General features: G+C 46.4%; 1 protein-coding gene across 1 annotated transcript; it reads left to right on the forward strand.

Annotated features, from left to right (window-relative positions):
- The first annotated feature begins 11 nt into the window (after positions 1–11).
- On the forward strand, positions 12–25,123 carry HEMK1 (HemK methyltransferase family member 1). Its single transcript, XM_048315853.1, has 12 exons — positions 12–187; positions 1,234–1,315; positions 2,652–3,028; positions 3,496–3,587; positions 4,586–4,679; positions 15,544–15,693; positions 17,744–17,808; positions 19,611–19,660; positions 20,890–20,995; positions 21,748–21,843; positions 23,569–23,682; positions 24,025–25,123. The coding sequence occupies exons 3-12, from the start codon at positions 2,768–2,770 to the stop codon at positions 24,059–24,061; spliced, it is 1,065 nt and encodes a 354-aa protein (XP_048171810.1). The 5' UTR covers positions 12–187; positions 1,234–1,315; positions 2,652–2,767; the 3' UTR covers positions 24,062–25,123.

Consider the following 25,123-nt stretch of genomic DNA (forward strand, 5'->3'; position numbering starts at 1 on the left):
GTCACTCATGCGCGCGGCGGCCGCGGGCCGGCGCTGCTCTCGGCAGCGGCGGGAGCCGCTCGGTTGCTCTTTCACGGCCCTGCCGTGGGACGGGAGCCGGCTGTGCTCCCTGTCCCCGGGCGAGCGGGCTGTGCTCCCGGTCCCCGGGCGAGCGGGCTGTGCCCCCCACCCCGCAGGGAGCCATGAGGTGAGGCGTCGCTGTGCGCGCGCTCGCCTCAGAGCAGCCCCGGGCCCACTCTCCCCTCAGGCGGAGGGAGCCCCCGCCATGGTCATGGTGTTGCATGTGCAGGGAAAGCCGAGAGGCTGGAAGAGGAGCCGGACTCCGGTCCCGGCGCTGCTCACAGGGCTCGTTCCCCGCCGCGGGTCGGCAGCATCAGGCTGCCCTCTCTGATGTGATCACGGGGCTCTGCGGCGCCGGCTCAGCCGGACGCTGACAGCAGCTGGAAAGAGACTTGGACAGTGCGAGGTCCAGGCCTTGCTCAGGCCTGTGAGTAGGGCAGGACCGAGAGTGCGAGTGGCTGGGCCTTTCCACATCCACCTGTGCACTTGTGAGGCTACAGGGAGTGGGAGCTGGGGCTGAAAGGACCAAACCACGGAACTGCAGGGGGGAAAGAAAATCTGCTCCTTAATTGTGTGCAGACAGGTGTTTGTAGCAAGAAGAAGCATGCTACCTCATGCTGCTTCACATCATCAGTAGCTGGTCTCCTTTATTAAGAGAGACAAGACAAGGAGCCACTGGAAAGGGTCCAGCACAGGGCAACAAAGATGATGAAGGGTCTGGAGTATGTGTCTTATGAGGAGAGACTTGCAGGAGTTGTGCCTGTTTAGTCCAGAGAAGAGAAAAGTGAGAGGGGATCTCAATGCATGTAAAGATCTCAAAGGAGGTTGTCAAGAGGATGGTGCCCAGTAACAGGATGAGGAGTAATGGCTATAAAGTAAAACACAAGAAGTTTCACCTCAACATTAGGAAGAACTTCTTTACACTGAGGGTGGCACTGGAATAGGCTGCTCAGGGGGGTTATGGAGTCTCCGTCTCAGGAGACATTCCAAACCCACCTGGCCACGTTCCTTTGTTGCCTGCCTTGGTCAGGAAGTTGGGCTGGATGATCTTCAAAGGTCCCTTTTAACCCCAGCAATTCTGTGATTCTGTGCAAATTATCTCAACCACGGCCAATTAAGGCCTTCTCTGCCTCCCTAACAACGCTAATGGTTGTTAATGTTTCATTCCTTTAGTGTTTCTCTTGTAGAAGTAAACAGGGCCTTGGAGTGGGAAGCTTCCTGAATAAATACTGCAGCTGACAGACTTAACATAAAGGTAAGTTTTCATAGGGGCTGTTTGTCTCTCTGCCGAGAGTAATTCACATGGTACAAAGGGCATCCTTGGGCTCTTACAGCATCCACCCCTTTGCCAGGAGGTAGCAGGTAAGACAGTCTGCAGATCTTTGCTGCAGCGTGTTCCTTCTGCTGCTTCCCTGGGCTGTGTTTGATTTTACAAAGGAGGGCAGTGGAGGCCTGACTGTTCCAGGGTTTCCCTGTGCAGCAGGAGCAGGACTGTGGTGCCAGCATTTGCCAGGCTGTAGCAGAGCCGCTCTCCCTGGCTCTCCCTGCAGCAGCATTCCTAGGGGGCAGCTGCCAGCTGCTCAGGAGAGGTATTTAGTTGTTTGTGTGGTGATTTTCTGGAGGAATTTGAGTAGAGGAGGTTGAGGCCTCTCCAAGACAGTGTTGAAAAGCGGCCATAAATAGAGGAATGGGAATGGGTGCTCAGGGAAACCCACAGTTGCTCCAGGGACTGTGAGTCAGAAAGGAGAGGGGCCCTCATTTCTGATGGATCACAGCAGGAAAATTCGGTTGTTGTTCTGTTTGTCTCACACAGTTCCAAGTGTGATATGCAGCAGCTGTTTCGTAAGGTTTCATTTCCTTTGTCTCCTGCAGTCATCTTGTTTGTTTTTATTCCCTCTCTGGCTGTGCCTCTTCTCTTCTTTAAGAGACCAACTTCCCTCTGGTGGGTTTTGCCCTTTCTGGCCTTTCTATTTTTCGAGTGTTTCTCTTCCTTCTAGTACGTTGTGAGATTTTTTTCCTTCCTCTGCTCTTAGCAGCTCAGCTCTGGCTCTGTGACCCCTTTTTTGCCCTCTGGGGATGGTGACAGTGTGAAAGACCCTTGATCCATGAAGGCCAGGTCTTCTGTGAGCATCCCTGCCAACCTAGGACTTGAGGTTTATGAACAGAGAGAGGATTAAAAGAAATAGTCTAGGAGAGACTGAAGGTCTTCCTACAGGGAAACCGGGGTGACCCACCTGTGGGGTGGAGAGCCAAGGGCTGGAGCTGAAGGTTGGTGTGTCACTGGCTTTCTGGGACCAAGGACAGGCAGGAGTGCTGTGCCTGTGTGTGGGCAGCTCGCTTCTGCCCTGCCATGGGCACAGACTGGCCTCTGGAGATGGGCAGCTCTGGGAAGAAGTGGGTTGCAGTGGCTGGGCTGGTTGGCTGTCACATGAGTCTTTTTTGGGGGTAGTCCTTTGTTACCTGTAGGGTCTGAGTAATTGGTTTTGTGCTTGTGGGCTGGGATTAGGGCGAGGAGTCTGCATTCTGTCAGAAGGGAACCTGTGATATGGTAGCCCAATGGATTCAGGCTGTTCTCTTGCCTTGTTTTCTAGCCTAGAAGAGCTGCAAATGCTGCCCTGTGGAGAACCCACGACTTGTGGTAGCACCAGGTGAATCTCAGCACTGACAGATCAGTAGGTGACAACAAGGAACACGTGTGGAAGCCACGATGACACGCCTCACCCATCTACTGCTCAGGAAGTTGTTGAGCTTCCCACCTCAGCATGTGCCAGGGCGATTGACTCCGAGCAAGGGTGCTGTCCTCAGTCCAAAGCAGTTGTCTCTGAGGCAGAGCTGCAGTGCAAGACCTGGGCTCGTGACTGCCACTGATATGGTCAACTACTGGCAGAAGGTGTTTGAGACAAATGGGATCCCTGAAGCACGAGAATCTAGTCAATATATTGTGTCATTTGTCCTGGGAGCAAAAACAGTTAAGTAATAGGAGAAGAATAAAGTCTGTGTGTGCTTCTCACTTTTTCATTTTGATTGAATCTCTTACATTTTTATCTCACAGGGAGTAGAACAACTTACCCTCCCTTAGATGGCAGAGAGGGTGAGGTATAGTTTATTACTGCCAGTAGAACACTCAGGGGTCTCTTAAATGCTCTCCTTTGCAGAAGTGTAACATAAACACCCACCCTGACTTGCCTGAAGAAGTGATTCTTAATTTTGCTTATTTTTGTGAATACCAAAAAGTAGCAGAAGAACAGTTGTGAAGGTTTGTTTCTAAACGTGCAGATAGGTTCTTCTGATCACTTTCCAGCTGGTTTCTAGCAGTCCCAGGCAATTGTGTTTGTCAGCATCCTGTGTCACCCTGGACAATGCCCTTGGCAGGGTTGCAGAGGACCCCCCCCCCGTGGCACAAGTGGGCAGGTTTTAAAGTGACTTTGTCTTCAGTTTCAGAGCCTGGATTCCAAAAGTCTCTACACTCCACTTACAGCAGTGCAGCAGGAGCAAATCCAGCAGCTGAGCCACAAGCGGCTACAAAGGTAGGAGCATTCTCTTGTACTTGTTCCTGTGGAGGGCTTTCCTTCAGACTGAAAGCAGCCAGGAGAATGGCAGCACGGAGAAGGCAGCTCAGATGTCAAGTAACTGTGCTGTGTTGGTCCCTCATGGTGCTTCAAGTGAGAGGCACAGCTCCTCCACCTGCAAGGCCCCTGTCCAGCTGGTCAGGCCCCAGCCTGTACTGGTGCATGGGGTTATTCATCCTCACTTTATATGATTTCATATTGCCACTTGCTGAATTTTAGGAGATTCCTGCCAGCCCATTTCTCCAGAGGTCTCTCTGAAATGTAGCACACCCACCTGGTCTGTTAACTACTCCTCCCAATTAATTCTCTGTGACTGCAGTCATGCCAAGGGTGCTCTCTGTCTCTTCACCCGGATCATTAAGGTGTTACAGGATATTGTTCCCGGGGCACTCCACTAGGGATCAGCCTTCCCCTGAGCCTTGTGCTGCTGAAATCAGCCCTCCAAGCCTGACGGTTTAGTCAGTTTCCAGCCCACCTCATTTATCCAGTCCATACTACATCAGCTTGTATATGAAGATGTTATGGGAGACAGTATCAGAACCCTTGGGAAAGTCAGGACACGCGGTTTTGATGCACAGAGCTGTTCGTTGTGTCATGGGTGACTATCAGGTCACTCAGGAATGATTTCCCCTTTGTAAATCCATGCTGACTACTTCCAGTCACCTTCCTGTACTTGGTATGTTTGGACACAGACTCGAGACCTCTTTGTTCCATCACTTTTCCTGGTATCAAGGTGAGGCTGACTGACCTGTAGCTCCCAATTCCAGTGCTTGATAACAAACTCAGCTGTGGGAAGGGAGCTCCCCCAGCTCCCTCAGCGTGCACATGCACATTGCTCATGCAGTTGCTGGCCCTCAGCAGGGGCTGTGGTTAGCAATGAGGTAAGCATGGCACGAGAGTGCCTCTGGTCACCCAGTGCAGCCCCAAAGTGTTCACACTCCTTTTGCCTGCTGCAGGATGCCAGTGCAGTACGTGCTTGGAGAGTGGGACTTCCAGGACCTGACCCTGAAGATGAGACCCCCAGTATTTATTCCACGGCCTGAAACAGAGGTATGAGTGGGGGGGGTGTGGTGGGGGTGGGCTTGGATGTGTGAGTTACATGACACGATACAATCAGAGCATTGCTGTGAAGGCATCCGGTATGTTGTGAGGCTGCAGTGATGAGGAAATCAGATCACTCCACTTCTTTTAGAATGGGGGTGATTCAAAGCTTGTGATCTGGAACCGATGCTGGTAACCTTTGCCTCCTGCCTCAGAGCGAGGAATGTTGCAAGCTGATGTATCCCTTAATTTCACAGAAATCAATTGCCATTGATGGAAGGAGGTGGCTTTGCCTTCCTTAGTTCTGCTGTAGTAAGGACTCCTGCAAAGTTCAAAACCTCTACTGCTATCTCCCGGTAGCTTAGTGCATAGAGAAATCTGAACATTGTCCAGGGGATGCTGGCAGAACCCTGCAGTAGTAGGAAAACAGTAATGGAATCCAGAGAGCCTGAGTGTCCATGTGCAGGCTGGTAGGAAATGGCACCTACTGTCTGTCTCATGGCTCCTTGATGGTTTCTGCACAAATACAGGAAACTGAAAGGTAAATTCTGACCTGGACTGGATTTAAATGTGATTGTTGGTCATAAGAATGCAAAGGACAGCCATACATGACCAAGTTAAAACTCCACGTTCCCCAGTGTTCCCACTGCTATGGAAGAGCTTAAGATCTGCCTGGTGACACTTGCCCTGACAGTAGCCTAGCTTTCAGCACATGGGCCATCTTAGCTAGGAAACTTTCTGTTTACTAGTCTGCAAGAGAGCTTAGGATTTGTGAGGTGGGTTTTCAGTTTGGTTTGGGTTTTTTACCCTCTGAGAATTCGTTTTTCTTCTGAAGCCTGTGTTAACTTTTGGAGATGAAGTGGTCTTCTTACCTTGTCCATTTATGAGTCCCAGAAGCTTAAACCTGTTTCAGTCTAGTAGTCATTTCTTCAATTGTTTGCCTGTTGTAATGTGCAAAAGTTAAACAAAACTTAAAAGACAAAGACAGCCTGTGCTTCTGTTGTGCCTTTGAGGAAGAGGGTGCTACTGAAATCATGAGAGGGTTCCAGAGCATTCAGTGGGAATCAGCACAGCTGCAGCATAGACATGCTCTCATGTCAGCCTGTAGAAGAGTATTTAGAACCAGAGTCTTGGTTTGGTGTGGGGCATCAGCAGCACCTCATGGAGAATCTGCTGGGCCCTAAATCATAGTGCTGACACTTGTGTCTAGAGAGGCTGGGAGCTCTCTGCCTGGTCTGGGTTGATCACGCCGTGGTGATTGAGTTTGGAGATGGAGCTCCAAGGAATAGTTTTGCCAGTTGGAGCCAGCGATGGTTGGCTTTGTTATTGTCAACAGTACTTCTGCTCTGGATGATTCAAGAGAGTATTTCCAACCTTCAAATCCCAATTAGTTCATGGATGCAACAGGAGCATTAAAATCAGGGAGAACTTGTATGTTCTGCAAGTCAAAATATCTGCTGGCGAGGCTTCTTCTGGAGCTGTGCTCTGATTGTCCTCATGCAGTGCCAGGCTCCAAACAAAGGCCTATTGTGTGGAGTGGAAGCTGAGCTGGCCAATGCTTGAGAATGTTGTTAACTGAGCTCACATGCCTGATTTTGGTAAAAGCATCTCCACTGGCCCAAACTGGAGTGTGGTGCTGTGGTTGAAACCACTTAATATACCCTAGTGCAAAACTGGAGTGCAAACAGCTTAACCCAAACCTTGTCTCTGGCAAAACTTTGTTTTGTCACTTAACTTCATATGAAGGCACATTTTTAGCACATTTATTACAGAAGACCAGAAGTTTATGATAATGATTCAGGAATGGAGCTCTGTGGGCAACAGACAGTTTGCTTGTAATGTGCTGGGGAGGTTCCTGTGACAGGAAGAGCCACGGGGACAAGATCCAGCGATTCAGCAGCACCTGGTAGGGCATGGCTGCTTCCAGGAACTGTGTCCTGTGTGTAACCTGTGCACAAAGTGGTGTCCAGATCCTTTCGTTCTGCTGGAAGGACAGGCTGGTCATCTCTGACTTTGTGTGATGTGTTTGGTTTCGGGTTTGTCTATGTTTTGTTTCATCAGAGTAATTTTTTTCGGCCTTCACTGGACTTGAAAACTGCAATGGAAATACCTGCTTTCAGAAATGCTGAAGTCCATTGCACCTGTTGCTTTCCTTTTGTTTAGAATTTGTCTGCAGCGTTCTTAAAACCAGCAGTGCTGAAACTTTTCACCAAATAATTTCTGTAAATAGTCTTTGTTCTTTAGGAAGCAGTTAATTGTTATCCCAGGTTCAAGTTTATCTGTGACTGCACACACAAGCCACATGTCTTGTTTTGGCTGAGAAAATGTGACTCCCTAAACTGACTCATTAGTGCAGATACACAGGCAGCTTCAAAATTAGCTTCTTAATGTTATGTATGTAGCTTCTGCAGGTGCCTCCCGTGTGTTGATTCGAATCTGAGAAGAAGGGGAGCCATGTTTATGACACACATATTGTTCTCTGCTTGCAACAGGAGGGTTATGATTCCTGCTCCCAGTGCCTTGGTAATGACATGAAATTAAACACAGCATGACTCAAACCACGAGCATTGTTTCAGGCCTGGGGACAGAGACACACGCAGAGAGAGAAGCTCCCTTGTCTGCTTTATTCTGTCCTGTGTGAAATTTGCCCCCGTGCTTATTTAGTTCTCTCTGGTAGATGAGCCCTCTCCTTTTCTCTCCCTCCGGGAATATTTTTTCAGCACATGTGGCTTTGTTCTTCTGTTCCATGGGAATCTGTGTGGGGAGGGGACAGGCAGCCAAAAGTAGGGAACTAGCTTTAAGCTCTGGCCTGCTGAGAGGAAAGCTTTGGACTGGCTGCTGCAAGTGCTGAGTGGGTTTGTGAGGGTCTTTGGAATGTGGCATCCTTCCAGCTTTCCTCCTGCAGCACCAGAGCCAGGCTTATGCACTGGGGAATGTTTGGAGCAAAGTTATGGGGTGTGCACAATGAATTATCTTTGTGAGGTGATTACTGTTGTGATGTCAAGGCATCGCTGTCTCAACACTGCTCTCTCACTGTTAATGGAAAAGAAAGACCTTTTCCCAAAGCAAGTATTTTTTTCAACTTCTAAAATTTTAGAAGGCCTTGCTTTGGGAGAAACAGGACAAAGAGGAGGAGAATTCAGCCAGCCGTGGATACGTCATTCCTGTTTTGTCCAGCTGACTGCAGGCTCTATGAAAGCCTCACCATGGCTTCCTTTGGGAAGGGTTCGGCTTGGTCCAGGCGTTCTCCGAGGGTGTGGGGTACGCGGCACACCCGCCTGGTACACCCAGAGGGCGCTCCAGGCTTAGGCTCGCCGGGTTCCTGCCGGTTCGGTTCCCTATCAGTTATCCCAGGATTTCTGGTGGTCCTGAGAAAGCTTATTTGATCAGTGGAAACAAAAATGGCCATCTCTTGTGCCTCACAGCTATCGATCCGGGCTCCTAGCAGATGGTGGGAGCAAAATGACAAGAGAAAAGGTGGGTGTGGAGGGGTCCTTCCTTCTCTTGACAGTCAGCAGTTAAGGGCTGTTCTTACCAAAGCTGGATTTGGGGCCATCCTGCTTCATAATTGCTAATGGATCTGTCCCCCACTAATTTGTTTAATCCTCTTTGGAGTCTGTCTGTGTCTAACCTCCCTGGCATCATGTGAGAGCAAATCTTGTATCATAGGTGGGAAAGGTGTATTCTTTGCTTCCAGTGCTGCATAAAGGAAAACATTTAGTTTTTACTGTATAACACTTCAATCATTCACAACAGCATTTGTAATTTTTAGTTATGTCTCTGTCTATTCTTTTTCTACCTGTGATTTTTAAGCTCTTTTGCTTGTTTCCCAAAATAGGTTGTTTCTTTCCCACAATAACATGCTTGAAACCTGAAGTCAATGCTGTTAACTTGCACCTGCCTGTGGAATGGCATTCATTGTGTGGGGTGTTCTGTGAAAGCACTTGAGTCAAAGATTGGCTTAGAGAAACCTTTCATGAAATTTAACTTCTAGCTAAACATAATCATTAACCTTTCAAGAAGGTCTAGCACACAGAGAAGGGAGAATTTTCCCTTCCTGACCTGTATATGCAAATAAACAGACTGCAAGGTGGGCCCTTTTTCTCTCCAGTGTTCTATTTCAAAGCAGTGACATATTTTCTGTTTCAATCAGGGCTGAAAGGAGCCCTTAGATGCAGAAATGTCCTTTCATTTCCCTAATTTCTTTAACACAGATGGATACTTCTTGGAAAGGTCTAAAGGTCACATTGTCTAGTGAGTACAGCCATTAATCAAGAGTCAGGAGATTGGCTTTTTTTCATAGTTTTGCCTCTGACCAGTTGTCTCTTCAAGGGAAGGCTGCTTCCCCTTTCTGTGTAATGGGCCTCCCAGTTTGGGAAGTGAGAAGGCTAATAGTGCTTTGTCTTGACATTAGCTTAAGGTCCTTTCTTGAAATATGTGTAGACTTGTATAAGGTATATTAAACATAAATGCAGTAGAGCATTATTTAACAAATCAAAAATTGACTGCTATCTGTCAAAATATAGCTGTAAGCAAATGTGCTTAAGTTGGAGCATTGCTGTTGTGGCCTCACAGATCAGATTTTGCCCGTATGATGGGCAATACTTCATCAGTGTGTTGGAGGAGAGCAGTATTTTCTGCAAGTGGGCTGTGGCACAGAGGCTGGGGAATGGAAATCATGAAGGGAGCCTGTTACTGCTGCAGAGCAATTGGAATTGCCCTTTGAGCTAGGCACAAGTGTTTAATGGGATCATATAGAGAGAGACAAATAGAGCAGCCTGTGCCTTGTGGCTGAGGGACTTGTGCCACCAGAAGGGCTTGGAGAAAGATTTGGGATCTCCAGTATATTAGGGGTATTGGCTGACCAGGAGCACATGCTTTCTGCTGCTCAGTGGGCTGCTGGGATCCTTGCATGTGGGACAGGGGAATGCCCATGTGCATGTAGCAGCATTAAATAATGAGTATTGCAGCAGTGGAATAGCTGCAGAACTATTATGTCCGGTTATGTTACTGACTGCTTGAAGAAGAAGTGGAAAATTAGATTTGGAGAAAAAACAGTATGTGAATTAATAGCTTGAAAAAGTCTGCCTTGTTGTTAAAGACTGTCTAGTTCATCAAAAACAAGCTTAGGGGTAAATTACCTGGCACAGACAGCAGAAATTTGAAAACTGAAGTCCCTCTGTTTCACAGAGAAGTGTATAATAAGCACTATAACTGCAGGCCAGAAGAAAAGGTGCACATCTCACCAGACAGTGTAATTAAATGCTGAAACAGCTTAGCAAGAGTCTATTGCTGGCCACTTGAAAATCAGGACAGAATGTTTTCCCCAGACAGATTTCTTCTTGTTCAAAAGGAAAGGATGGAAGAAACAGGGCTGTACCTGGCTGACTGGTCAAGATGAACTGTGGTGGTAGTTTCTGCTGGCTTCCTATGCAAGAAAACAAGACCCTGTTAGTGCATAGAATTACTTCCAAATTGGTAATTTTCAGGACAGACTGAAAAATGGAAATTTAAAGATAAAATTTGCTGAAGGCAGTTCTTTTAAGACATGCACAAACCTGTTTCCCAGGTTAACTTACATAGACTTTTTTAATATGTTCTCACACATCTCTCTGTTGTTAATGCCTGTATTTTTGGGGGGTTTTAATCTCCCTGTTGTGATTGAAAGAGGCTCCTGTTTCCATGTGTTTTAGCCGAGTCCTGTAGCTCATCAGTGAAAGCAGAATGTGGGACTAGAACTGGAGAAAAGCTATAAAATGGCTGTAACAGATGGGACTCAAGGAGATTCCCACGTGAGGGAAAAAAAATTTCATTTCCTCCCCCCAGCTCTTTTCAAACATCCAAGTAACTAGAGCTGGGGATTAGCAAGCTAGACTAGTGCATCTGTCCAGATGCTGTGTCTGGCAGTGGTCAATACAAGTATCTGCAGAGACAGAAAATACCTTGCTTCTGGAGAGGTGTGCCTGGATAGAGCTCTGTGCTGGACACCTGAAGTATGGTCAGTGTACAGTGTACAGTGACTTGGATCCACTCCTGCCCCTCGGGCATGGCTAAATTTAGATGTGACAGCTGTGGTGATGTCTCTTGGGCACGAGCACGTATGGGTTGCTGCCTGTTGGTAAAGTAATTTCTGGGTGCTGTCACAGCCTGTGCTCCAACAGATGAAGCAGCACGTGGCATGTGCCCTGACACATCAGGAGTTGCTGCTGTGTGACCTCAGCCAAACCCCTTCCTCAGTGTTAGGTATGCTTTGACGTGTTTGTTTGTCATTGCCTAAAGCCACCCTTTCTTTCAGGATTAGTGGCTCCCCTGCAGTTATTCAGGTGCTTTGATTCCCATACATTTGTAGTGGGAGGTCATGGGCTTTGTGCAACATTGGGTTCGATCCCCACATGGGCCATTCACTTAAGAGCCGGACTCAGTGGTCCCTTCCAACTCAGAATATTCTGTGATTTTTCTCTTTCCTACTACAGTGCCAGGGAGAAGAGCCCAGGACAAAACCCCTGCCTGCCCATGAAGCGGTGGGGTGGCTTGGAGGCTTGGTTTTGGAAGCAGGGTATGTGGCAGGGATCTTCTAGGGCCACTGCCATGGAGTTGGGTTTCCAGCTTGGCTTTGTGGTGTTTTGTCATGTGCTGATTAGCAGCCAAGTGGGTAAACAAGAGGGGAGGGATGGTTGGGTTAATATCAGATCAGGCTCTATGGAAAGTCCTGGATTCTGAGAACAGAAGTTTCTGGAAAGCACACAAATAAGTAAAACATTCCCAGGAAGTGTGCAAGAGCAGAGAGAAGGTTACCAGGGTTTTCCTGGGTTTTTTGCTTTCCTTGTCCAGTTGACTGACCTGGGAATTTAGAGCCTTCTGCAGCCCCAGCTCTTACCCTGCAACCTTGTCTTCCCTGCTTTCTTCTGGGGCGTGGAAAAAGGCTGCTTGTACTGAATGCAGTGGGAGTTGGTGACTTCCACCCTTGCCTTTCCCGTTCCTCACTTCCTCTTGTTTTATTTAGTTTGTCCTTTTTGATGGCAGAGACGTATGATGGGTCAATCCCCGGTGCTGGGCTGTAGCAGAGGATCCCCTGAGCTCTGTCCCTGTGCTCGGCTCTGCAGCTACCCTTGAGCCCAGGAATCTCTGCTGCCTCCTCCCGGCTGTCTCGGGGTGGAACCCGGCTGAGCCTGAGCCGGTTCTGCCTGGGCTGCAGCTCTGCAGCCTCTGTGGTTTGGGTGCTGGCAGCCCCTGACCTCACGCTCCTTTGTGCAGCTGCAGTTCCAAGAAAAGCAGTGAACCAGAGCCCTGGCCACAGGGCAGAGGTGACACCAAGAGCTGTGAGAACTTGGAGGGTGCTGGGGGGCCTTGGGGAACCACACTTGTGGGTGGAAGGGTGCAGTGGAGGCTCAGGGGAAGCTGGAGGTGTTCACAAAGTTTTGCATTTGTTGCACTCAACAGAGAAGATGGGGGAGTTGAACCCAAATAAATGACAGTGTAAACTTAGGGTGAATCTGGCAGTGAAGCAAGACTTCCTGGAATCACAAGTGGCTTTTGCTGCAGGAAGGAGCTTCTTGCACAGACTAGGGGAGAAAAATTCTTCAAAATGTTCCATTTCCCCATTCTGACACAATTATCACACTGATCACCACATGTGTGTGTACAGCAGGCTCCAGGATAAAAATAGTTCTGCCAGTACCTGTAGCACTGGTTAGCAGAATTTCTTGTTGTAGACTGGGTTGTAACTGACAAAAATTATTCATACTGAAAGCAATAATTTGAATGTTAATAACTCCACAATTGAGCGTTCATTTTACCCAGTGGTTGGCGTGCTGTGGGCAAATATGGAATTGGGTCACAAAGTGTGTTCTTTTATTTGCCAGTGGAATTTTTGTCATTTCATATCTCAGCCTTCAAAGCTGGTGATCGAACTGATGGTTGAAATGGCTTTTGGCAATGTTAGCATTACATTAGTAGGTATTTGTGCTGTGAATCTGTTCAGTCTGAGAAGACATGGCGTGTCCTACCCAATAAAGACCCAGCCTTTGTCCTGTTGCTGTTGTCCCAGTCTCAGTTTCTCTGTGCCAGTCCCAGACACCTCTTTTTAGCACCATTGGCCTCTTTGTTGCTTTTCCCCAGCTGTGGTTCCAGTCGGATTCTTGTGCAAAGACTGGGAATGTCTGACTTGCAGGGTGTTTTGTAGTCTTTGTATGAACACTGTAATACTTGGCCAGAAATGCTTCATCTCCCAAGATGAGATTTGAAAGGGGCTCTGCTGTGTTCTGCAAAGTGCTGTAATTTATCAATTTCCAGCGGTGATATTTTGGAGGTGATGGTGTGATTGGAGGAGCACAGATTTTGGTTGGATCATTTGCTAGAAGGTGAAAAATACTGAGAAGAATCTGATGAATACGGTTTCAAAACAATTCTTGATAATTTAATCATTCCTGAAACCTAGTGGCAATGGGAGCAGGATGATTGGACATACTCTGTGTCATGGTTGCTGAATTTTCCTGATTCTCTGCCAGTTGGAATAAATCTTCTTTGCTTGTCAATCAAGTTGAAAATAATTATTCAACCGTTTATTGTAAGGAGATACTAATGTCCTGAAAAAGATGCCATTTCTTTAGGTTGTCCCATTATTTTTTATGTGTTTTAATTTTGTACTATTATGGTAAATGTGCATTATGAGAAAACCAGCCTTTGCCGCAGTAAGAATTATCATGAAAGGAATTATCGTGAAATAACCAAGACAATGAGGTAAGGCAGTCAGAAAGCAGAATACAAAGTCTAAGTAATATCAGCATCCCATTTTATGTATATTTTATGTGGTAAAACCTGAAATCGGTCATGTTTAAATAGCAGCTTTGGCAAGCACACTAAAATGCTTTCTCTGTGGAATGTGTAAAGTAGGCATTCCATTAAAACCCAGCAAGCTTGAAATTACTAATGATAAACCTTAAGGAAGTTAATAAATGGTTAGAATAGTTCCAGTGTATGGAAGTCACATTTGGACATTTGTAATCAGTAACTTGTGCTACTCTGGGAACAGATGGTTCTGAGTTACTGAGGAGATTTCCAGGAAATGTTTGTTAAGTGCCCAGAAATGGCTGATATTTAAAGAAGTGATTTAAAAGCCAAGCAGAATTTTTTGGGTGCCTTCTGTGGTCTTGGAATCCTCAGCACCTCACCTGCTTCGCCAGAGCAGCTGCGGTTGCAATCTCTGGCTGTCTGCAGTGCCCGAGTGTTTCCAGACTGATTCATCTGGAGCTCTTGGCTGAATGGCCAAAGTCACTTCTCACAAAAATGGGTAGATAAGGTGTTTATTTTTCCCTTTTGCTGTCTGAGTCCTGTAATAGTTTCCTTCAGGTTGGGAGCCTGTGAGACTGTTTCCATCCATAATTGGCTAGGAAAGGAATCCCAGAGCAGCAGTGAGGAATTTGTGATTTCGGAGACTGTTAGCCAAACTCCCATATAAGGACAATGCCAGTAATGACATGGTGACCCGGGCAGGGCATTGGGGTGTGGCTCCTCATCCCTGGCTGAGTATATTTAGATATCAGTCCAGAAACTTGCCTGCTCCAGGGATGGTTCCTCAAAGCTCATCTACCTGAACACTTCATTTTTATACCTATTTGCATCTCCCTTCCCACTTACTGCATGTGTGGAGTGGCCTGTCAGGAAGGATGACCAATAGCTATGAATCTTTTCAGAAATACTGCAACTTTGCACAAGGCATCTCTTATGCTGCACTCCAGTTAGGGTGGGAGGTCCAAGGAAGGGCTTCTGCCCTTATGTACAAGCCTGTCCAGATCAGGCTCCCAACAAAAGCCAGTGTAAAGTAAAAGAAAAGCTGACCTGCCTGCCAGGACTGGTTCCTTTTAAATATTCCATCTTATGCCAGTTATTTTTTGTAAATGTTGTTAAACTTTCTGGATTTACATGAGAGATCCAAGAGCAGCCCTCTCAAGTGGAGAATCCTAACCACGTTGGGAACACATAGGGCAGCAAGGCCTTTGGGTCCTGTTGTGCCCTGAAAGCACAAGGATGGGAGGGAGCTGGGAGGACCTGCTGAGCTGCTGATGCACTCAAGGCGTTCATAAGGTTTCCATCTTGAAGTTTTCTCCAGTGAATAACAAAGGAAGTTCATGCTGCAGTCAGAGGGAGGCCACATGTGTGCTTTCTCTTATATTTCATTTTCACAAACCTTAGAAATTTTTGAGACCCCTCCTGCTGTGTTGGATTTTATATAACATGGCAAAGGGATTTAGAAAAGAAAAGAGTGATGGGAGGGAGGAGGCAGCAATGGCAGAGCTGCATACAGATCCAGGAGCATGGGTGAAAATCTTTTCCATGTGACTTTATAGCAACAAAGTGTAGTAGGAGTCCACAATCTGAAATCCATGCAGGGAGCTGCTCATTTGGATCATTTAGTAATTCATTGCCTTGGCTTTTCATCTCCACACTGGATTATTGGTTTAGATGCTGTTAGGAGCTGTGCAACTGCCTCCTGGTCACCTACCCTACAGACACTGTGTAGAAGAAGCTTACAAATTCTGAAAGCCAAAATTTTGGGGTAAATAAAATGGTGTTGCAGAAGCTAATGTGCTCCAGCTGTCTGGTTATTGTTTTTCCCAACAGTGCTGTAAGATTTCAGAGGATCTGTGGGAGATTGTATCCTGAGGATTTGGTTACTAATCATAGCATCCTGTGGGGCAGATGGAGCTGAAGTGACTTCTGGCATGTCAGTTCCATTGCTACCATCTGTGTTTTTAAAATTAGCAACAAAAATACATTTCGCTGCGTACAGAGTTAAAAAATTTAAACTTCAGTCCTCAGATCACAAAGGTGTGAGTCAAAACATCTCCCTTGGTAATTTTGTTTGTTTTTTTAGGATCTTGTCTCTTTTGTTGTGGAGGAAGAATTTCAGAGATGTGAGAATTCAGCCCTATGTTTCCCAGTTCCTGTTCCTCATCCTGTGATCCTGGAAATAGGCTGTGGCTCTGGAGCAATTGCTCTGAGTCTGCTCTGCAAACTGCCTCAGGTGAGCTCCCTTCAGTACTCCTGCTTCAATAGGTGCCTTTGTTAGAGGATAATCCCACTCTGCTCGTCTTCGCTGAGATGTCACAGACTTCTCTGATGGGACTTTGACAGCTCAGGTCTCTGACAGTCAGGCTCTGTAAGTTCGTAGTAGGTAGAGGAGAGATATTTGGGAATTTCTCCCTCTCCCCATCTGTCTGCAGGAATAGCAGAGACACAATCAGAATGAAAGAAGTGAATATGCTCATTCTGGAGCTGCTGCAGCTCACTATTAATCACCTTACCTTGAAGCACTGGTGGGTGCTGGTTTTAGAAACTAACCTGGGCTGAGGACAGGAGGTACTGAGGCATGGGCACACACTCAGTTGAATTTATGGGGCAGTCATCTCCAAAAACACCTTTCTGTGAATCAAAAGATCTTGTCTCCAGGAAACTGAAGGCTAAATTATACAAGAAAGGGATTATTATAGCAGTGTCAGTACTTGGGATCAATTAAAACAAGCATATCTCATTGCCACAACTGCCAAACCATGTTTTTGTAGTCTTTTGTTCCTTAGTAACAACCCACAGCTTCTGAGCAGAGTGAAAAGAGCAAGAAGGGGGCTGTTATCTGGGTGACCAAAGCCCTTCTTGCCCCTGATTCTTGTGGCATGTAACATGTTTATGGAGATACTCTTGGTCAAGAAAATGAGGAATGAATCCAAGATCTCATTGCGTGTGGTTAAGGGAAAAGTATTCCCCTCTCCTCAGAACTGCAGAACAGCCAGTTCCTTCTCAGGAATGAGAATTGCTGTGGCCAGCCCCTCCTCTTAGAGGACAGAAGTAGAAGTATAGTAGTAGAAGTATAAGCCCTGCCATATAAGAATTAGAGGTTGATGCGTCTAATGGAAGGGGTGTTCCTCCTCCCAGTTACCTGAGAAGGTTAATACTTGAGCTTCATGACTTCAGAGTATAATTGCCCTGATTTCCTTAGCTAGGAGAAGAGCTTCATGCTCTTTTCCTTGCTTGTTAACTTAAAGAGCTGTGTCAGTCTGTCCCTGTAACTCATAAAAGTCCTTTCCCAGCCCAAACTGCTGTGCCCAGAGAAATAAGGAGCCTTGACTGATTAGAATTAATGGTAGCCACACTGACAGCTAAGTGGAGTTACACTCTGGGTAATCTCCTTAGTGTTTGAGGTAGAATTTGGCACTAAAGTACTGGGTAAACAGCAGCAACTTTTCATTTATGGTCTCAGCTGTGTCCTTCACCTTAAGGGTGAGCTTCACGTGTGTGGGTGCTGGCCTGGAGCCATGAAATTAATCCCCTTAGGAGTGATGGCAAATCACACCATCATCTCCAAGCAGTTTCTTCAAGCATGTGTTCTCTGTGTAAATCCATACCAACATCTGTGCTTAAAAAAACATTGAGCAAAGCAAAACCAAGTTAGGCCTTTGCCTGTGGTTTTCCCAAGGTGGAATGGAAGGTCAAACAAAGCTTTAGCTGTGGAGCCCTGTCTCTCACCACTATGCTAGAGAACTCTAAAATACTTGACACAGAGTCAAGTACATGCAGTCAATACAGGCAGTGAATGTGGTCTAAGGACTGCAGTGGAGTAACTGGGTAAAAGGTGTCTGCGTAGCAGATGGAAAGTGCCAGAATCTCTGCCCAAGTGGTTGTGTTAGTGTTGGGAGGGATCCTGTCTATATTAGGGAGAATAAATCCAACAACATGACCTTCCTGCAGCCTGTGCCTAGCCCAGACTAGCCAGAGTGTTGAGTCTCACCCTTCCAGGAGCAGTGAGGGCTCAGGTGAGGTGAGTCACTGTGCCTCTGTTGTTGTCTGTTCTGGTGGGCTGCTGGCTGTGCTGCAGAGAGCCTTCAGTCACCTTAGTGCCTTACACACATCACTCATGATCCCAGCTATGCCCTACATGGATTCCTCAGAAGCTGCTCCTTCCAGGAGCCCAGAGTGAGCAGTCTCTGGTCGGTTTTGATCTTGCACGTTTGGCAGTCTGCTCGGGAATCTTGATGTTGTAACACCTGCTTGGTGGGGTTTGTTGTTTTTATCTGTTCTAGAGCAGAGTCATAGCCATGGATAAAGAGGAGGCTGCTGTGGATCTCACCAGGGAGAATGCACACAGGTACAAGACCACATATTACTCATTTTTTTTGTAAATTATAGTGTATTGAGTTCTCAATACTTGTACATGTGGTTCATGTTTATCACCATTGGAAACCAGAGAATATTTAGTTTTTGAACTCCTAAAGTGTGTAACAATCCAGAAAAAAATTGCTCATGTTTACCAGAGTGATTTTCTTTGGCTTGTGAACATGCTCTGCAAAGACAGCAGCCTAAGTAAAGCAGTGGTGCTCACATGCTGTTTGTCAAGGGTTTTCAAAGCATTTCTTGGTAACTACTCTTACCCCTGTCTGTGAACTCAGGAAGCTCAGGACTGAAGTAGGAATGTTTATGTCACGTGGGAGGTTAAGGACAGGTATATCCTGAACCTTTCTCTCTCTGGCTCCCTCGATCATGCTTGTTTCTGTCCTTGCTCCTATAGAGATGCTTGCACAGTCAAGCAGCACTTTTCCTCTGATGTGCTGTGTGGTGTCCCTCAGCATCCTCCCTGCAGTCTTGGTTTGGTGGGAATGGTGCTTCTGGATCCCGTGCTGTTCAGACACCTGTGCTGTGGCTGGATGGATGTTCAGAGCTGCTGGCTCAAACACCTTGTGCTGAAAGATGTCTGTCAGGTTGTCCTTGTCCTTCCTAGTGGATCCACTTGCTCAGCTTTTCTGTCAGATTGTTCTGGCCCATCACTACCACAGGGAACCCCAGAGCTGGAATCCCAGTATGCTTCTGAGTCTCTGTGGGCTTTGTGAAATGAGCTCCAGATTGCATTCTTGTCCTCAGTAACTGCTGGGCCCTAGGCATTAATTAGAGCCATCTCAGAAAGAATTCCTGTTGCTGTTTCTCATGGAGTCCAGTACAGCTGTGAGTCTCTAGAGGTGCTGGTTAACTGGGATTTCTGTCCACAGACCCACATACCCCTTTTTTTCCCAAGCTGCTGCCAGCACTGTGGGGGGGCTACTTCTGGTGCTGACTGAACTGGGCTGCATCTCTTTACTTCTTGCAACCAGTCCCAGCTTGTGTGTGAGTCTGAAGAGCTTAGTAGGAACAAGCCCTTCCTAAACTGGTTACCTCACTATTACCCTTTGCCTCCTAGCCCAGTTACAGGGAATGGGGAGCAGAGGTTTCATTCTAATGTGTCAGGGTCAAACCAAATTCTGTTGCAATTTTTCATTGATATAACAAAAGCTGGCCAGATCTTTGCCTCTTTTATAATCTATAACTCTGACCTCTGGGGAAAATTGTCTTGCTTATTAACATTGCTTGTTGGCTGAAGAGTGAATGAGGGAGTATAATGCCATATCAGAGAACTTCATATGTCTCCATGGATATTTTCATTGTGTCTTTGGGATCTTGTCCCTGGCGTGGTGCCCTGTAGCTCTTGGGAGAGAAGCCAGCAGGATAAGCTGTGTTACTTCTTGACTGAACCCAGCTTGGATCCTGTCTGCTTTTCAGAGCTCCCTTATCCTAGCTGTGTTCTCTGGATGCTTAGATGAGTCTTACTGGATCAATCCCAGTGCCAGATCCATCTGGGCACAAGGCACACAGTGCAGGAATCCCTCCCTTTCCTGATGCCTGTGTATCCTGACAGGGCAGGACTGTAGGCCCTCAGCAAAGGGAATAGAACTTGGGTGTAAGGCCACTGTGGTGGGAGGAGAGAACATGCTGGGAAGATCTTGGCAGTTGTGAATATATGCATATCAGATAAGAGGTGCAATATGTAATGATCTGTTTGTAGAATGTACTGTTCATGAATCCACACAAACACACCTCCTAATCTTTCTTCTTTCTGTTCTTGTATCTGGAATTTTACAGGCTGCAACTCCAAGAAAGGATTCACGTCATCCACCAAAATGTTTCACACAGTAACTCTTTTCACTGTTACAATCCCCTTTCCCTTTTTGTCTTTGATGGGTGGAGGGAAGCATGAGAGACAGCCAAGGGACCACTCTGGGATGCAGGCAGCAGAAGAGTGAAGTTAATAGAGAAAAAGGTCAGTAAGAAGTGAGGCAGTGAAGCTTTTCCTGCAGAGATTTCCAGGGCAGATTATCAACTAAGAGAAGCCCCTGACTACATCAGAAGGTGAATTGTTCTTGGCTTTATGTGTCCCAAGGTTGTGTCTGAGCTGGGAGTCCAGGTGCTCTTTACTGTTGCTGGGGAGAGGCAAATATATACAGAGTGTAATTCATTCCATGCTGACATGGATGCTTTGGATAAACACAAACATGCCTGTCTCTCCACTGATGTTAGAGGGAGCTCAGATATTTAGCTTAGATTAAGTGCCTTAATCTTACTCAGCTGAAATTAGGTTAGTTGAACCAGGAAAGGATGCTTTTCTTCCCCAGAGCCAGCTGAAACCAGTTAAAACTAACATTTGGTGGGGCCTATCCAGTTAGGTCGATAGTGCTTGGCTGTTTGTTAGCAGCTGTGGAGCCAGGAGCTGCAGCTGTGGGTTCATTAATACACCTTTCTGGCACTTGTTTTTGACACTCTGCTGTCTCTTATAGCTGAAAGCTGTGTGCCAAGAGGCTGCCTGAGGGCAGTGTCATACTCATGTGGTTACATGAGGTCTGATTCAGGGCTGGCCTGTGTCAGACAGCAGCAGGAGTGTAGGGAGCTGCTCCTGGTCTGCAGAAGAGCAGCCCATTGTTGTTTTTGCTGAGGGGCCCTGCAGCTCTTTGGAGGTCCTGCTGCAGTTCTGTAAGAGGAATGATGTTCATCTGAAAAGCCAGTCTGAGCTCCCACTTAGGTCTTTGTGAGCTCTCTGAATTCTGGTTGTTGCTTTAGATCCATGTGGGCACAGAGCTCCAGGGCATCAAGCTCCTGTGATTTTTAACATGTCCTGCTAAGCAGGCTCTTGATATGAAAAAATGATACTTTGCCTGTGCTTTCCTTTGTATTATTCTTGCATTCCTGGGACAGGGAACAGGGCAGGCTGTTGCAGAAAGAAACAGGATAAAATTTTATTATCACAAAGCAGAGCCAAACACATTTACATGTGCCTGGAGACAGTTTCCTGGGGAGGGTGTTGACACTGAGCTTATAGGGAAGATGCTGTGCTTGAGAGCTGGTTGTGATTCTTTTTCTTTTCTAGGTTCTGCCAAACAGCTGCTGCTCTGGGGCCCCATAGATGTCATAGTCAGTAACCCCCCATATGTTTTCCATGAAGACATGGCTTCCTTGGATGCAGAAATCCTCCGGTAATCAGACAAAGAGATTTTTCCTCTCCTGTTTGTCAAAGCAAGGTTTTCTGTCTGCTTCCTTATACTACACACAATTGCACACAAAACATGCAAATGTAATATACACGTGCAAAATGTAGGTGTGTTTATTTGGGATATAATAATACAGGCTTGCTTTGATACTGCTTATAGGCCTGAAGCAATATGGAAGTGTTTTAAAGATTTATTAAAATGGAAAAAGCACAAAGTTTGAAATTAGCAAGTTCCAATCCAAAAGTGATTGTCATGCGTGTGAGGAGAAAGTCCTGCCCCCACCTCTGTACAAGATGTGCACCAGAGCAGGTTCTGACAGCTGAGCTTTCTGCACCCCAGCTGGCTCTGCTGGGTTAGCCACAGCCTGATCTGGTGGTTGGCATGGTGGAAATCAAGCAGTGATCCCTTGCTGTACAACCCCCTCACTCCCTGGCCAGCTTAGAGAGAACAGACCTGTGTGTTGGAACTCTGAGATCCCAGCTACAGTTGGCTCCTAATTTTCAGAAATACTTCAGGGGATGTCTTCTGCTTGTGCTAAATGTGGGGTTTCTCAGCCCAGTGGTAGCTGCCTTCTCCCTCCCTGTATTTCCCATAAAAGGGGTGAGTGCTATCACCTGCCCTGGGAACACTGGAGTTCAGGTGTGTTAGGGGCACTTTTCTCCTTGGGGGTGTGGGGTGATGCATTCTCAAGGGCCACAGGAATTGCTGTCAAATATCTTTTTCTTCCCACACTCCAGCTATGAGGACCTTGATGCACTGGATGGGGGAGATGATGGCATGAGAGTCATCAAAACAATTCTGGCTTTGGCTCCTTCTCTTCTGAAGGTTTCTGGGTAAGCACTACCCTCTTTTGAATTTCATGTCTTTTATCCATCCACTTCTGTAAGTTCTGTACTTCTCTGTATAAAAACAAAACAGATAGAAAATAGTTGCAAAATTGTCCCCTCATTGCCCCAGATGATAATAGCAGTTTACAAAATGTCATGTGTGTAAGCAAAATTAGCTTGAAATGGTTAGTAAAGGGGTATGAGCCTTCCTTGGCTGTTGGTGGTGTTTCCTGGTCATTAGTGAAGTGAGAATCTTTTAAGGTCAAAGCAGCAACAAAAAGAACATGGAAGAGAGCAGCTGAGAAAGAGAGTGCAGAAAGCAGGGGAGCTTTCTAAGGAGAATAACTGATGGAAGGAGAAGCAGTGTAAAACTCTTTGAGGATGGATATAGATCTCTGCTTCCCTCCCACCCTTTAATTATGGGAAACTTGTTTGTTGTGCCAGTATACAATGCTGAATATCCCAGGAGAAAGAAGATCAGTCAGGGATAGTTTCTTAAATGTTAAATTTCTCCATGATTAATATTCAAGACTGATTGTTCCTATTCTCTGTCATGTGAGATCCATTTTGAAGATCAACATGCTGATACCCAAAAGTACTGTTCATGTGCCAGGGCATTCACACATCGTGTTTGATATTCCTGACATTTGGCCAGCATAAGGTCGTTGAAAATCTGCTGTTTTGAGAAGAAGAATGGGAATATTGAGAGGCATACTGCATGCAGAATTCATTCCTCATGCTTTGCATGACCACAAGAGCAGAAGATGCTCCTCAGAATTTCCCAGCAATAGAGACTGGTCCTGAGGGGTTGTTTGTTAAGATCATTGCTTTTCCTTCTCTTTTTGCTTGTTTAATAAGGTGGAGCCCCCGTTGAGGAGGGGAAGTTTTTTAAGGTCAGAAATGAGATCCACACACAGCTTGTAGTTAGCCTGGTGAATTTGTAGGGAGTATTCAGTCTGGGATATTTTAAGAGTTCTCAGGAGAGCATTTGATGGGGTTTGGCCTGTGTCCCTTGCCTGCTAAACTTGTCCCTTGCTGTGCTGTCCCAGGCTGTAACCAGCTCCATCAGTGCCTGTGAGCTGGGGTGGTTCTGCTTTGTCACGGGAGGGGACATGGGGAATGAGCCAGTGTCATAAAGCCTGGCAGAGATGGAAATAGCCCTGCAGTGTCCAGGCCTGGCCCTGGTGCCCTAACTGAGGTTATTTGATCAGTTCTGTGTAGGCCTGAATGCTGGTGTTGTTTTCATGGCTGATTTATGGAGACATTTACTGTGGAAGAATGTGTGTACTGACTTGTACTTCGTGTCTCTCGCTGCTTATGCACAGAGGGACTCCAGGCTGCCAGGCCAGTGCTCAGTGTTCCTGCAGCACAAAACCTCCTTCTGTCCTTAAATCTTTGGGGGTTTCAGAAACACAGTGCTGGTGGTATCTCTGGGTGGTCTTCAGAAGGTCTCACTGCATCTCAATACAAGGCTTTAACTGCTCACACAGACGAGTACCATGAGAATTCCCCCCAGGATCAACACTTTCTCCCCTGAAGGAGGCAGCTGGAATCTGCATCTTAAATGGACAGCTATGACCTGGTTTAGGACTGTTGGATTGCACTGTGTTTACTGACCTTTTCATTTCCTGCGCTGGTCAGAGTCAGACAGAAAGAAAGATCTTAATTTTTATCAGTTTAGCAACCTAAATGTGCACCTCTCCAGTTCTACTCCCAAATGTGTCTTTTCAGGAGTGTATTTCTGGAAGTTGATCCCAGGCATCCAGATATGGTGGAGCACTGGCTACAGGCACACCCAGACTTACTGCTCACCCTCCGTGCCATTCACAAGGACTTCTGTGGCAAGTCAGTCTTTTTTTGCCTTCAATTTTTTGCAGATTTTGTGTCCTTTGTAGAATATGTCCCTGTACCTTTACATATTAAATGACTTCAGCCAGAGAAGCTTTACGGCTGAAGCCAGTCTTTGACAAAATAGGGGCTCCCTGGTAGTATCTCAGCCTTCTGCTATCCTGAGACCGCCTGGCAAGTGTTTGAGTCAGAAATTCTGACACAGGTGAGCATTTCTGATGGGGTGACTGGCTCTGGTGGGGTCATTGCCATTGGAAAATTGCTGCTTTTATAGGATGAAAGTAGAAGGCACATTGTCCCTAGTGAGACTTAAAGCTCTGGTCTTTCTTTTTCCCACAGGCCTAGGTTTCTGCACATCCAGAAACAAAGCAGCTGACAAGTGTGTCAGAAACAGCTCTCCTTGCAGGATGCTTTTTGCTCTTGAGCCTGGCTAAACAGCTTGTTGAAAACTTCTTCTGCCTTGTGAAAAGAATCTCCATTCCCCAGAGTGCTGGACTCTCCATGCAGTGACAGACCCCTCATTTCCTGACACAAATTTCATCCAGAGATGCAGAAGTTCAGCTGAGCGTGTGGAAGTGTTTCACCTTCCTCAGGGAACTGCATGAAACATTTTGGTCTGTTCTGCTAAAGTGACTCAATCATCTCAGGACCCAAGACAGAAGAGTTCACAGCTCCAGATTAAAAATACAGCTTCTCAACGTGCCAGATCACCCATTTGGCCTAGAAAGAATTTAATTTTTTTTTTTAATTGGCCTTGAGATGCATTTATATAGAATGTGGCCAGATGGGATGATGAATCCAAACTCTGGCTTATGTTGGCACAGGGATTTGCAGGTATAACAGGACATAACTGATGTGCACATTTCAAATGCAGTTCTGTTCCAGGATCCTGGTGCTCCAATAGCAAACAGCCTTTGTTTCCCACTCCTGCTGAGTGATTGTCACTGAAGGATCAGTGCACATGTTACAGAACCTGAATTTACAGCCCTTGACACTTGGTGGATGCTGCCAGAAGCAGTCACAGCATTGTAATAAAGATAGTGCTTCAGATCAGGCTCCTTAAAAGAATTGCACTGCAGTTATTCAGAGATGCTGGCAGACCTGAATAAACATCTGGCACCCACACATTGCTCTGATAGTAATAGAAATGTCTACGTTCCATGTGAGGCATTTAATTGCAAGACTTTACAGAGAAGGCCAGAGTCACTACTCCAGTTTCGCAGACGGAGAAGTTGAAAAACGGGAGGTGAAATGACATGTACAAAATTGGACAGTACTGGAGTACGACCCAGTCTCTTGACAGGCGTGGGGATAGCTGATGTCTGTCTCTTTGGGAAGGATGACTCAGACTAGGGCTACCGGAAACAGCACTGAGAGAAGTGCCTGAAGTGGACAGTCAGCATCATGTCAGTATAAATAATGGCAGGATTAAATTCAA

The sequence above is a fragment of the Corvus hawaiiensis genome, chromosome 11 (genome assembly GCF_020740725.1).
Source record: "Corvus hawaiiensis isolate bCorHaw1 chromosome 11, bCorHaw1.pri.cur, whole genome shotgun sequence".
NCBI classification, from domain to species: domain Eukaryota; kingdom Metazoa; phylum Chordata; class Aves; order Passeriformes; family Corvidae; genus Corvus; species Corvus hawaiiensis.